This window comes from Salvia splendens, chromosome 20 (genome assembly GCF_004379255.2).
Source record: "Salvia splendens isolate huo1 chromosome 20, SspV2, whole genome shotgun sequence".
NCBI classification, from domain to species: domain Eukaryota; kingdom Viridiplantae; phylum Streptophyta; class Magnoliopsida; order Lamiales; family Lamiaceae; genus Salvia; species Salvia splendens.
This window is the reverse complement of record NC_056051.1, coordinates 18,317,998-18,331,935: the sequence shown is the minus strand read 5'-3', so window position 1 is coordinate 18,331,935 and position 13,938 is coordinate 18,317,998. Positions and strand designations below refer to the sequence as shown.

The following is a 13,938-nucleotide window of genomic DNA, read 5'->3' as shown; positions in this document are numbered from 1 at the left end:
AAATTCGTAAGATTTAATCTCAACCACTCATTTTGAAATCTAATGGTGGAGATTTGATCTTGATTTTGGATTATGATGCTATAAGAAATAGAAGATGTCCCATATATACTATATTTAATTATTTATGATTTTAGAAATTGCAAGCACAAGTAATACAAAGCATCTTTATTTAGTATAAAGTTGATTTTATAAGGTAGAAGAAAACTAAAGTAGCTCAATTAGAAATTTAGTCGTGTCACAAAATAGCTATATTAGCTTAAGCCTTAAGTAGAGGTAGAGTCGGTCATAAGCTGAACAAAAATAGTGCAATGTTGCATTTAACGAAATTTAATAAATCTATATTTTTTGCATATAAATATAGGCAGAAGAGAATAAAAGTATATACTAAAGAATGGAGTGTGGTAGATAGATTAGATTTGGTGTGAACTAAAATGACACAAGCACACACTGTTTGACTGTTTCCACGTATCTTGATATTCAAGACTTTTATTTATGTTCAATTCTATTCAAGTATAGTCCACTCTACAGTTTTTATCTAATAAATTAATGTGTCCACTTTAGCCACAAAATTTCAAATATTACAAAATACAATTTTAATTTTTTTAGGTAATAGGAGTACTATGAAGAAACATTAAAAATTAGCAAAATTTGGCGAATATTCAAACCACCCAACACTTACCTGATAAGATTCCGATAAAGACTACAAAAACTGAATTAAAACAAAATTTTCATTTCCTCAATCTTTCGCGTCTCCAATCTTGAAAAAATGAAAAATAAGAGAATCTCCAATCATCACTTTTCTTTTATCGAAGTGACAAGCTCCGCTTCACTTTTTTATTTTATTTTTTATTTTCTACAACTAATTACTCTTATTGTTATTAAAAAAAATAATAACCTACTTATCAAATAGAATAAAGTCGGTCAGATGTTAATTACAAAACAATTCCAGTAATTTATTTTTGGTTGAAAGGCTCTATCAATCTATTGTTTTTCATGTTTTATTTTTGGAACCATTTAACTTTCCACTTAATTATGTGTGTTTAACACATAATGAGGCAGGATTTTAGTGCCAATTTAGTTTCTCTTAAAAATTTTATTCCATTCACTTTCTTTATCCTCATTAGTCAACAAAGATAGCACCCATCACCACTTTCTCCACAAAACAGTCAAAGAAATTCTTACTTTATAGTATTATTCTTTTCCCCCCAAGAATACTTACATGAAATAGTTGCACAAATCTAGTTCAGCTTTTAACATGTTTGTACATATTAGTAAAAAAATTTACATGTAGTGTTTTTCATGCTCTATTTTTGTAGTAGAGATTCAAATATATTATAATCATTGTACTTGTTTGTGCTGATTTAATTTCTAATTTATTTACTTTTTAAATTTAGTTTTTTAATAAATTGTTATTCTCTTTGTCCGCTATAAGTGAGATGTTTATTAGCAAATGATTTAAGAAAGTACTAATATTTAAATAATTAAGTGGAAAGAGAGGAAATATTAGTGAAAAAAATAGAGTACTGTAAAAAAAGAGCAAGAGAAAGAAAATATTGCTAAAAAGAGAAATAACTCATTTATGGAGTGAGACATCCCAAAAAAGAAAAATGATTCGTTTATGATGAGACGAATGGAACAATATTATTTACAATTCTAATTTTTATTGTTTATGAAATGATTACGAAAATAATAATGCAATGATGACACTAGTATAGGATTAAAGCACATTCATTTAACTCGGTGAGGATCCTATCAATTTTTAAGGATAATTACACCATACATACAAAATGTTTAACTAATATTTTAAATTAGTATAAAATTTTTAAATTCATATATATCATACAAAAAAATTATTTAATGTTTCAAATTTTGATAAATTCCGTGCTTTATTAATTTTTATTGCATTCTCTCTCTCTATATTACGTAGTATAATTGGTTTAGTTGATTATGTTGAATTGTGGAAATTCATCATCAACTTTTTCATTAGTTAACGCCACTTTTCATCCACATCTTGTTCATTTTAATTTTGACTTGCTCCTTTCATGTTGTTTTTTATTTGCTTCTTACTTGTTTTAATTAATTAAATCCTATCAGAAAATAGTACACAGTGAGCTTGTTGCTTGCTTGGTTGCATTATTAGATACTAGAAATTTTGTTGCTTCTCTGGCACCTAACTAAGTATTCTAATTGTTATGGCTAATTCATCCATAAGTAGTAAAATTCAAATAAAATAAAATAAAAACAAGGAAAGAAATTAGGAAAACAAGAAGACTAAGAACACCAAATCAGAAGAACATAATTGGAAGCACCTCGCAGGGATCATTTTCATTTAGCAAGTTTAGTTTTCGACAGCAAATTAAGAAAAGTAATGGATTTTTTTTATTACTGCATGACTTATTCTTGTATAAAATAATAAAAAATTAACTGTGTTAAATGATTTAGACAGAATGTATCAATTTGAAACACTAATTAAATTCTTTATATGATACTTGTGAACTTAGAACCATTTGTACTAATTTGAAATATTAATGGAGCTATTTATATGTATGGTGTAATTACCCCCAACTTTTACGGCAGTCATATTTAATCCCCTCTACCAGAGTCACAAAATATCTAATCTAAAACCCAAAATTGAAAAGGATGGCTTCTTTCAAACAAGGTTAAATTCTGGCCACGTAGCTTTATCTACCCAAATGGAGTATTACTAAATTGGCCAAGCAAGATCTTTTCTTTATACATACTCAAGGTTTTCCCTTCAGTTCATGCTAACTTGCTAACCAAGTTTCAATTTTGATATGGAGGTGATCCGAAATTTCCAAATAATCGTCGTCTCAGCTGAAAATCTTGACGACATCCGGCATTTGGGGGCGATGAAGGTTTACGCCAAGGTTTCTCTCTACGGTGAAAAACACACGACCAAGAAGACCAACGTTGACTTACTCGGAGGCGTAAACCCTAGCTGGAATTTCCCTGTGAATTACACGATAAGCGAGTCGGCGTTCACTGGAGATCAGAAACCATTAACAGTGGTGGTAAAACTGTATTGTGCTCGGATGCGAGGCAAGAAGTTTCTGGGGCAAGTTGAGATCTCAGCTCAACGCCTCTTCAGCTCTTGGGTTGGAAGCGTCGGTGAGCATGGCTTCACCGTGGCGGGTACTCGAGACGGGAGGCTGAACATCAGGTTCGATTTCAGTGAGCCGTTCCCGTACTGGTATGTGGAGCCCGATCAAACGGAGCAGCAGTCGGCTTGGAAGAGGGCAATCAAGATGATTGGCCAGATGGTTTTGAAGTATGGGATATGGTTCTTCTTATCCACTGATTTCGACGACATCACCGCTATTTAGGGTCGACTCAGTATGTCTGCTTTCTCTCTTGTGTGAACAATATATATATATGTGTGTGTGTGTGTGCTTTGTCTCATTGTTGCTTGTGAGAACAATATATCTTATTATAGGTATTGCTATGGTTTTCCAGTAAATTGTGTATTCGATCTGTTTCTTGTGAGTGTGTGTGGAAGAGATCTCTCTCTAGGGAAATTTGCAGGTGCATATTTGCTATGGTTTAACAGTAATTGGTGTACTCGATCTGTTTCTTGTAATTGTATATAAAAGAGATCTTTATTATAGTATTATTTGTGAACTTTGCAAGTCTAATCGTTATTCAGGCTATTATTGTTCTTATAGATTTGCTCATCATTCGATACATACCCTTGATAGAAAATATTATGTGAAAAATAGAAGGCGGAAGAACTTTCAAGACTTCATTTGCTTATCTATCTTACAATGTAGTATCAGGGTTTTTTTAATAGGCAAAATATGATCCTAATCCTAATAGATATCTACACAGAGTATATGGATATATCCATAAGGTAAATAAATATTCTAAGAATTTTACTGTAATTTAATCATATCTTCCAACACTTCCCCTCCCCTCCCCTCAAGTTACGTATCTAACATTTCGATACATAACTTGCACAATCTTCAATTTTATCATTTTATACTCATATTTAAGAGTTCTTTAATTTTCGTAGATAGTTTATGCTCGTATCATAGATCTTCTTTCATTCATCATTCATAGTTTAAACTTGGACCAAGGAATCATTTCATTTTTCATCATTGAAAGTTTTAGGTTCGTTTGGAGGAGCTCTTCATTCATCATTGAAAGTTTAAGCTCATTTTAGGATATGTTTAGATAAACTGAACTTAATTTCTTTCATTTCCTGAGGCCCACTGCCCAATTTAGTAAGCCTCCTTTCTCTTTTCTCTTCTTGTCGCCTCCAACGACAACCTGGTCCATTCTCTACGGCAGTGCAACTCTCCACCTGTGACGGATTCCACTTTAGAAGCCGACACACGAGCTGTTTTCAGATATATATGGTCTCTCGAAAGCGATTTGAGTTTCGTTTTCTGATCTCTTTCTTTTCCAGAGTCCAGACGGCAACCCAACGTTCTATCTTGGAGATTCTCAACTCAATTTGGTGAGGAATTGTTTGGTCAGGGTCCGTTCAGTACACGGAATTGGAATTAGAATTTGGTAAAGTTGATGTAATTTATATGGAATTGAACTTAAAGAAATTATATGCACACTCACATGAGTGTGTAGTATATGTGATGTGCGTGTGTGTGTGTAATGATGTGGGTGTGAGTGTGTGTGTAGTGACTGTGTGCGAGTGTGTATATAGTAACTGTGTGTGAGCAGTGTGTGTGTAGTGACTGTGAGTGTGTGTAAATGTAGTGTAAGTGTAAGTGTGTGGAGTGACTGTGAGTGTGTGTAAATGTAGAGTGTGTGTGTGTGTGTGTGTGTGTGTGTGTGTGTGTGTGGGTGTGTGAGCAGTGTGTGTGTAGTGACTGTGTGTGTGGGTGTGTGAGCAGTGCGTGTGTAGTGACTGTGAGTGTTTGTGTGCGTGTCTCTGTGTGTAACTATGTGTGTGGCTGTGACTGTGTGTGAGTGTCTCTGTGTGTAAATATGTGTGTGGGTAAATGAGTGTGTGGCTGTGTGTAAAATGTGTATTGTGTTTATGTAGTATGTATATCCAATTTTAAATATTTGAAATTCCAATTCTCTCTAATTTTAATATGGAATTCAAATTATGGAATTCAGAAGAATTGGAATTGAAGGCTCAAATTCTAATTTTGCAACTCCAATTCCGTGATACTAAACGGAGCCTGAGGGAAATTCGTCAACTAGTTTGCCTTGCCAGCTTCTCTCGCGCAATTCCACCTTCTGCGTAACAAAGTTGTAGCTTTATCTCAATCTCAATGTACTTTTTTAGATCATATCTTTGGAAGTCATGCCAATAGCTTAGCCCAATATTTAAGTTCAAATTGTGTACGTAGTCATCACCCAAATCATTGCAACGGATTTTTTTTCATTAGGAATCATCTTCCGACACTAGTTATAAATGTGTCTCGTTCGGTATCATCCTATTCCTATTTAGTTAGTACTCTCTCTATCCCATAATAATTGTCACTCTTTTCTATTTCGGTTCATCCCATAATAATTCTGATACGAGACCATAGGTCGGGGCATGTTGGTCGGGACCGGGGTGGATGTAATTCCACGACTGTCCATTGGGCGGGTCTGGTTGTGGACGCGGCTGCGTGACAGCAGTTGCAACAGGCCAAGAAAGTTGTTCGTGGTAGGAAATCACCGGAGTTGTATTCGACGAGAGAAACCCGTCATACTTGTCCAGCTTCTTGTGTATTCTGTTGCAGGTAACCAATATCTCATTTATGGTTGGTGAGCTCGCGATGAAAGCACCAATTGTTAAGGATGAAGTTCCTTAACGGTCGAAGTTCGTGTCGAACATCGCGGGAGCTTTGCCCGTCGATCAATCCAGCGTCGAATTCTAGGGTTTGTGCATTGCGCACGTTTGGAAGAAGAAGATGAGTGAGAAAAAGTATTTTATTTCTTGAATGATGGAGAATAATAGAATGACTCCTATTTATAAGACTAGCCCTAACTTACTAAATAAGAAAATAAAGATCCTAATAATATATGGGAAAAATATGTTAAGTCAATATTAAACTAAATAAAAGATGTGGGGATATTCCTAGTGATATGTCTCGTATCAAATTGTTACACTTCGTTTTTACCATAAATGGTAAGTAGATCTCACATTCTACTAACTCACTCACTCACGTTTTATTATAAAACTAATATAAAAAAGTGGGTCACATATTGCACTAACTTTTTCAAGCAATTTTTCTTTACATTTCTTAAAACATGTGTCCACAATAAGAGTGACAATTATTGTGAGACGGATGAGGTAGTATTTATATTTACCCAATAATATACCATAAAAATGGGGTTGAAACCTAAAATTAACAATTAAGTTAGCAGATAACCATTTGTATTTTCATATCACACGTTATTAAATGCGATAAATAAAATTGGTTACCTCCCAAATTCTTTAACCTTTTAAAGGAACTCTATATTTCTTTTAAATAAACTAATGTAGCAGCAATATATGTGTCGACATTATTCACTGATATAGTTTATCAACAATAGGTACAGTTATAAGCTAGTAATTTGATTTATATCAATATTATTTCCAATTAGAAAAGTTGTAGCTCATTTTCAACTTTATATGAATGTGATGTAATATTGCTTTGAAAAATACTACAGTATAACTTTTACTGGCACGTCAAATAATGTAAGATATAACATCAATAATTGATTTTCTGAAAATTCCTGATCGTTACTAATTTTTCCCAATCACCGAAAATTCAAGAGATAGATACAGGAAAATGCCATATGTATGTAACACAGGAGATGAAGAAGAGGGTAAATAGGTAATTTAGTTAATTATTTTGGTTGCAAAAACCAGGCAGATATTTAAACCCACCCGTATTCATGGACCATGGTAGCTGGCATTAACTCAACAAACAGGACTTTTTGTATTTAATGTAGTAATTTAAATCAAACAATAAGTAAAGTCATTGAATAAATTTCATTCTCCTAGTGAAAGATAAATAGCACTCCCTCCATTTTAAAATAGTTGAGTCATTTTTTTAGGCACAAGATTTAATAAATTGAATTTTAAAAGTTAAAATAGAAAGAGTAAAGTTAGAAAGAAAATAAAGAATAAAGTACAATAATAAAATTTTTACCAAAAACTATAAAATTAATTCAACGATTTTGAAATAATCCAAAATGATCGTTTCAACTATACTTTACAGCGGAAGAAGTACACTAGAGGAAGTATTATTTAAAACATACTACTAAATTTATTTAATTTTTGATAATCACATTACTTTAAAAAAAAGTAACGAATTAGTAAATTATATATGTATACCTTTTGCAAGCATCCTACAATTAAAATTTGCTAAAATTTGTCGTTTGATTAATAATTTTTTATTGACTATCTGGCATTATTATGTTAGTCGATTTCTTGATTATTATTATTATTATTATTATTATTATTATTATTATTATTTATGCAATGAAGATATAATGACGAAAACTACCAAAGTTGCAATAAATTTGATGTGAATTTTAATCGTATAAGGTACGGAAATAATAGTTCATTTAACTATTTTTAAAAATGATATCAAAAGTTATGATTAATGGACAATTTTCCCTTTTCCTTTTCTTTTAACTAGCTATATTTCACAAAGTTAATAAATCAGAGTGTTTATTATAGTAATGGATAGTTTAAGTATGCTTTGAATAAATTCCAGCTCTCTTGCAATACTTTGTGAACCATATTTAGGTGTAGTGCTGAGCTTGAACTTTAAAAATTAAGTGTGTAACAAATCTAAACTTTTTAAAGTGTTGGTGAGATTGAAATATAAAAGTTTGAATCAGAAACACCACTCCATCACTTTATCATTTTTATAAGGCAAAACACATCCTTAACCCCCTCTACTTTGATTATTTATTTCAATAGATCCTTATATAATTTTTTCGTTTTAATAAGTCCTTATACTTTTATATTCGATATATTCTAATCCTTATTTTACGGAACCGTTAAATTTTCCGTTATAAAATAACACATCATATGTTAATTATTTGAATATATTCCACCTAATATCTTAGTTGAAAAATATGGACATAAAATAAATAATCAAACAACAAATTTCTTTTAATGATTTGGAATTCTTTAGTTTTTTTTTTATCTTTTTTTTCTATTTGGAAAATATAAACATAACATAAATATAAAAAATAAAAACAAAAAAAAAACTAAAAAATTCCAAATATTCGACTTAACCGCTAGTTCACTAACTTAGTCTTAATTACGTAGGACCATCTTTGTTACCATTATTCATAACAAATACTCTCTCGTCATGTTGAAAAGGCTATTTAGGGTTGATACAAGTTTTAATTGTAAGTGATAAAATAATAGAGAATGAGAAAAAGTACGGTAACTGAAACTGTATAGTGGATGGTGTGACTCACAAATGATAAAGTAAAAGAAAAGAAGAAAAAGAATGTTATAAATGAATATTGACTATTTCTATAGGACGGACGAAAAATGAAATATGACATATTTGTATGAGATAGAGGAGAAATGTAATGTTAATTAGTTGGGTTGGACCCACGTTCACAATTCTTTGTTTCTAAATACGGTCTTCAACTATATATAGGATTAAAAAACATTTCCAATAAATTCATTGTTAGTAGCCCTTCATGAATACGTTGGTCTCACCTAAGTCACCAACCGCCTTTAAAATTAGTAGTACTACCTTCTTCCCGAGTCCTATCACTATTCTTTTTTTAGATTTTTTTATTTTAAGTGAATCATTCTTCAAATCCTATCAGATGACTTACTATTCTTTTTTTAGATTTTTTTATTATAAGTGAACCATTCTTCAAAGATGATGAGTCACAATCCTTTTTGAGATTTCATATCACATGTGAATTATTTTTATTTTAATAAAACATAAAAGATATTTTAACTTTCTAATTTTATTTTCTCACCTACTTTATTCTTTCTTTATTTTTCTATTTTTTCTGTTTCATACTTTAACGTAACGCTTTAAATATCAATTTTTTAAATCTCAATTCGACAGAACGAGTAGTACTTATTTTGCATGTTGCATATATACATGCATATGTTATGTAAACGTGGAGTACTTGGTAATCGGCTTTTGTTCAAGGCATTTCTCAGGGCTCTCGTTAATTTACACAACTATACGATTCTTCAAAATCATATCACCCAACAAAGAAACTGATCTTCAAAATAAATCTTGTGCTTCTTTCATTTCGAATATTTTTCGAACTTTTCTTTCATGTACTTACATTTCACATCTACCTAAAAATTGAAGAAATGAAAATAGTCAAAATCCAAATTTACCATTTTCCAACTTTTTTCCATTCACATTTTTCTGTAGTATTCTCAAAATCCGCATCGAACTCACCCCGAACTCCTAATCACAGAGTAGTCGGCGTAGAGACCGGAGATGCCGGAGGCAAGCCATATTCGCTCGTCGAATGCCTCCAGCATCTCCTCCGGTATGAACGGCGTGCGACAGAGCGGGCACGTCTTCCGATCTTGGTCCATCCACCGGTCCACGCAGCTCCGGTGGAATATGTGCCGGCAGTTCCTCAGCCGCCGGATCTCGTCCTCGCCGCCGAATTCGCACAGGCACACCGCGCACCTCTCCGGCGCGTCAAGATCCTTCTCCAAATCTGCGAATTTCACCACCGTCAGCAGCTCACGGATCAGCGCCGCGCTACAATAATCGGGCGACGCATACGACGCCGTTTCCGGCTCGAGAAAATCACCCAGCCGTAATACAGATAGCAGAGCGTACATAAATTTCTGCACAACTCCTAATGCCGTCAGCATATATGCCACCAATTTGGGGATAATTAAATCAGTGTATGCAACTGGAAATCCCATTCTCAATCATGAAAAATTGAGCTAAATTTTAGGAGTTTTGGGTTTCTGTTAGTGTGTGTATTGTGTGAAAAAAAAATTGGAAATTGAAATGAAAGAGTGGCTCTGTGGGCTGTGTTTATATTATACAGAAATGGAAGGGCTGAAGTGAAATGACGAAAGTGGGCATAGAGTTTTAGTTGTAGTACTACAATTCTTAACGTGTGCGTGCTTTTATTTATTTAAGCCCCCAAAATTAAATGATTTATTAATGAGGTGTCACTCAAGCCCAGGTTATAGTTGAGGGACCTTTTTAAACGTCTAATGTATTTCACTTCTCTTTTATTTCAAAAATAAAGTCTATGATATTTTTAAAAAAAATTAACTCTTTTTTTCGCTGACCGTTACTCCCTCCATCCCATAATAATTGTCACTCTTTTCCATTTCGGTTCATAGCACAATAATTGTCACACTTCATTTTCACTATAAATAGTATGTAGGTCATACATTTCACTAGCTCACTTCACTCACATTTTATTATAAAAAATGGGTCTCACATTCCACTAACTTTTCCACCAACTTTTTTTACATTTCTTAAAACCCGTGCCCACAATAAGAGTGACAATTATTGTGGGACGGAATGCGTAGATTTTAGTATTATGCAATAGGTAGAAGGGCGGGGAAGTATATTCTCTATTTTATTGGATTTCTAATGTTGCAACTTACTCCCTCCGTTCCAAGGAAGATGACCCCTTCCTTGGACGGCATGCACATCTATTTTGTGCGTTAGTGAAGAGAATAAAGTAAGAGAGAGAATAAAGTACAGATAAAAATGTTTCCATTTTTTGTAATGGATCATCTTGATTGGAATAAACCGAAAAAGAAAATGGGTCATCTTTAATGGGACGGAGGGAGTACAAACATATTGAATCACTAGTTATTAAAGAAACAACACAGACATATTGAATCACCAGTTATTAGTAGAACTTATTCCACGTAAGGTATTGCAAACAGCCAAACGAGTAGTATTAAATCTTAGGTGTGACTGACTAGGAAAAAGATGACGCTTTTACAGCACAAAATAAATCGCAATTATTAATGAGCCAACTTTATTTATTGTTATAATCTAGAACAAACAGTTAAATAACAAATTTATATTGTTTATTCTAACTTCATAATTAATGCAGAATATCTAGTAATACTAACTTATATCCACTCTTTAGATGAAAAAACAAAATTATATCCAAGCAGTTGAGTTCGTCTCATTTTTGTTAATATCTCTACAGAAACAAAAGAAAATTTGATCAGGATCAATGCGCCAACACTCCAAAGTTATATCGACATTTAAATATATGTCTTACATTGCGTTCACGAATATTTGAATATTTTAACCACATGGGAATAACATGTCCCACTTTTAACCTTTTACAGCTTTTATAAAAAAAAATTTTCAATTTCAATTTATTTTATCCACATGGAACTATATGTTTAAGATAATTAACTAATTCACTAATTCAATTAGGATTTTCTATTTTTTTAATCAGTAAATGATTATTAGAATTGAGTGTTTCTAGATATTGTCAAAAGATAATGGCAACGGCTAGTTAGCCAAATACCAAGTACCAATTACTTGGTAATTGATTTTACATTAAATTGGTAGTATTTACCTAGACATACATTTATTAGTGGGAGTTCCTAAGAGTTGTAATCTCCCTATAAAAGGGAATGTTTTGTATCAAACTAAACACAACAAAAAAAGGAAATAAAAACATCTTCCTCTACAAACTCCAGCCACCATGAATCTTCTATCCCTCGCCTCTCTCGATCACCATCTTTAAGATGGTATCAGAGCAGATTGTGAGAATGTGGGACTCAGAAAATTCTCATCACCGTCCCTAGAATACCTTCCTCGACCTTTTGTTTAAACCTGCAAAATCAAAGAAGAAACCATGTCAGAATCTGACACAGAAACCCCAAACCAACCAATTATGAATTTCCCAGGAGAGTTCGCTGCCCAGCTCGCCGAGTTTCTTAGGCAGATCAATACACAACCTAGAAACCAAGAACAACCACCACCTCCACCCTCAAATCAACCAGAATCATTGGGGGAGGTCCATATCCAAAGTAAGCTCAATGGGGATAATTATCCTCTGTGGAAAACGCTGATGGAACGAGCCATAGGAGGAAAGGGTCTATTGTCTCACATAACTGGAGTAACCGACCCTCCTCCAACCACTCATCCCAGTTATCCCAAATGGCAACAAAGAGACTACTGCTGCTTTAACTGGATAATCAACAATGTTGAAGCCAGTCTCATCAACGAAGTATCACAATACGCGACGGCTCGAGACCTATGGGAGGGTCTGGCCATCACGTACGCGAGTGGAGCCGATCCATTTCAAGTCTCGGATCTACACAGACAGGCCTACAACATGAAGCAAGGAAACATGAGCCTAGAATCCTTGTGGAATAAATTTCAAAGCCTCTGGATCTCTATAGATGAAAGAGATCCGAATCCTATGGATACACCATCAACAATCGAGAGATACAACAAGATTATTCAGAGACACAGATTATATCAGTTCTTATGGGCTCTAGACGACAGATTCGATGCCATTAAAAGAGAGATACTAAACAAAGACCCGTTACCCACGGTGAGGACTGCATATGGGATGGTGAGACGCGAATCTGCAAATGAACGAGCTCTCAAGCCCGCAGGCGACTCACAGGAGACAGGGATCGGCGTCGGCCTTGCTGCAATCGACCGGAGCAGACCACCGCCACCGCCCAAATTCCGCCAAAACATTGATAAGAGCAAATTGACATGCAGTCACTGCGGAGGGAAGAAACATACAACCGAAACTTGCTTCCATCTCCATGGATTTCCCGATTGGTGGGAAGATATGAAGAAATCACGACAGAATTGAAACCGGAATGGAGGAGGCAGGGCGACGGCGGCAGCAGCGCTTGGCGACCGAGCTACCAACGCCGCCAACACGGCGGGCAGCATCAGCGAGCCAAAGCCGTCGGTAAACAATCGTCCGACGAGCAGCAACGGTGGCGACCGAGAATCAACCGCATCCGCATCCCTCGCCAGAGCGTGGTCAGAAGGTAACCATGGATCATTGACCAACGCCGGCGACGCTTCGACCGGAGGGGAATTGAAAGGGGATCCGGCGGGGTCTAGGGTTGGAGAAGAAGATTATGCGACGGATCGAAGGGTTGGGGGAATTCATATCCCTGAAATCCCTAAATTCGAAATCCACCCCCAACACACTTCTAAATTTCAGATTGGCCCCCATCACTCTTCTAAATTCCACTTAAGACCCCATCTCTCAAAACCTACCCAAAAGCACCCCATAACTTCTGCTATTTCCGAAAATCACCCCAAAACTTACATAAAATACCAAAATAACCCCAGCAGTCCCAAACACTTACAAATGAACCCCAACCTTTTTCCGAACTCCAAAATTGACCCAATAAACTTCTACGAGCCACCTTTTTATCCCAATATACCGTGTCACAATTCCTTCAAAGCCTTAGCCTTTACCTCGTCCACCACTATTGAAAAGAAAGAGCATCATTGGATTTTTGATTGTGGCGCCACCGACACAATCTCTTTCGACCCAACCGACTTCACTCACATATCTAAACCTACCAAGACCTATGTCCAAACGGCCGGGGGGGATTTAGCTCGAGTAGAAGGGGCGGGCACTATTAACATTTCTCCAACCCTTCGACTCTCTAACTGCCTTCTCGTTCCAACTTTCTCCAATAAACTATTGTCCGTCAGTCACGTTACCAAAGAATTAAACTGCAAGCTACTGATGCAACCTCGGTTTTGTATGTTGCAGGATATCAAGACGGGGACGATAGTTGGGCGTGGCACTGAACGAAGTGGACTGTACTATGTGGATGAGATAGCTCGACAAAGTACGGCGTTATTGACTCATGGATCAACTACAAGGAAGACTTGGTTGTTACATCGTCGGTTAGGACACCCTTCTATAGGATATATGAAAATGTTGTTTCCTAAGGTTGCTTCTAGTTTACATTCTCTTGATTGTGAAACTTGTCACCTAGCCAAAAGCCACCGTCACTCTTTTAAACTAAAT

General features: G+C 34.9%; 2 protein-coding genes across 2 annotated transcripts; one reads left to right on the top strand and one right to left on the bottom strand.

The window, feature by feature from the left end:
• Positions 1 to 2,795: 2,795 nt before the first annotated feature.
• Positions 2,796 to 3,344, top strand: LOC121781594 (protein SRC2-like). The gene has a single exon (XM_042179320.1). The coding sequence runs from the start codon at positions 2,796 to 2,798 to the stop codon at positions 3,342 to 3,344; it is 549 nt and encodes a 182-aa protein (XP_042035254.1).
• A 5,838-nt stretch (positions 3,345 to 9,182) lies between these two features.
• Positions 9,183 to 10,060, bottom strand: LOC121781834 (brassinosteroid-responsive RING protein 1-like). The gene has a single exon (XM_042179536.1). The coding sequence runs from the start codon at positions 9,845 to 9,847 to the stop codon at positions 9,359 to 9,361; it is 489 nt and encodes a 162-aa protein (XP_042035470.1). The 5' UTR covers positions 9,848 to 10,060; the 3' UTR covers positions 9,183 to 9,358.
• Between the last annotated feature and the right edge of the window lie 3,878 nt (positions 10,061 to 13,938).

Excerpts from the sequence above, each read along its gene's own strand:
- LOC121781834 (XM_042179536.1), bottom strand. The coding sequence starts at position 9,847 with ATGGGATTTCCAGTTGCATACACTGATTTAATTATCCCCAAATTGGTG.
- LOC121781594 (XM_042179320.1), top strand. The coding sequence starts at position 2,796 with ATGGAGGTGATCCGAAATTTCCAAATAATCGTCGTCTCAGCTGAAAAT.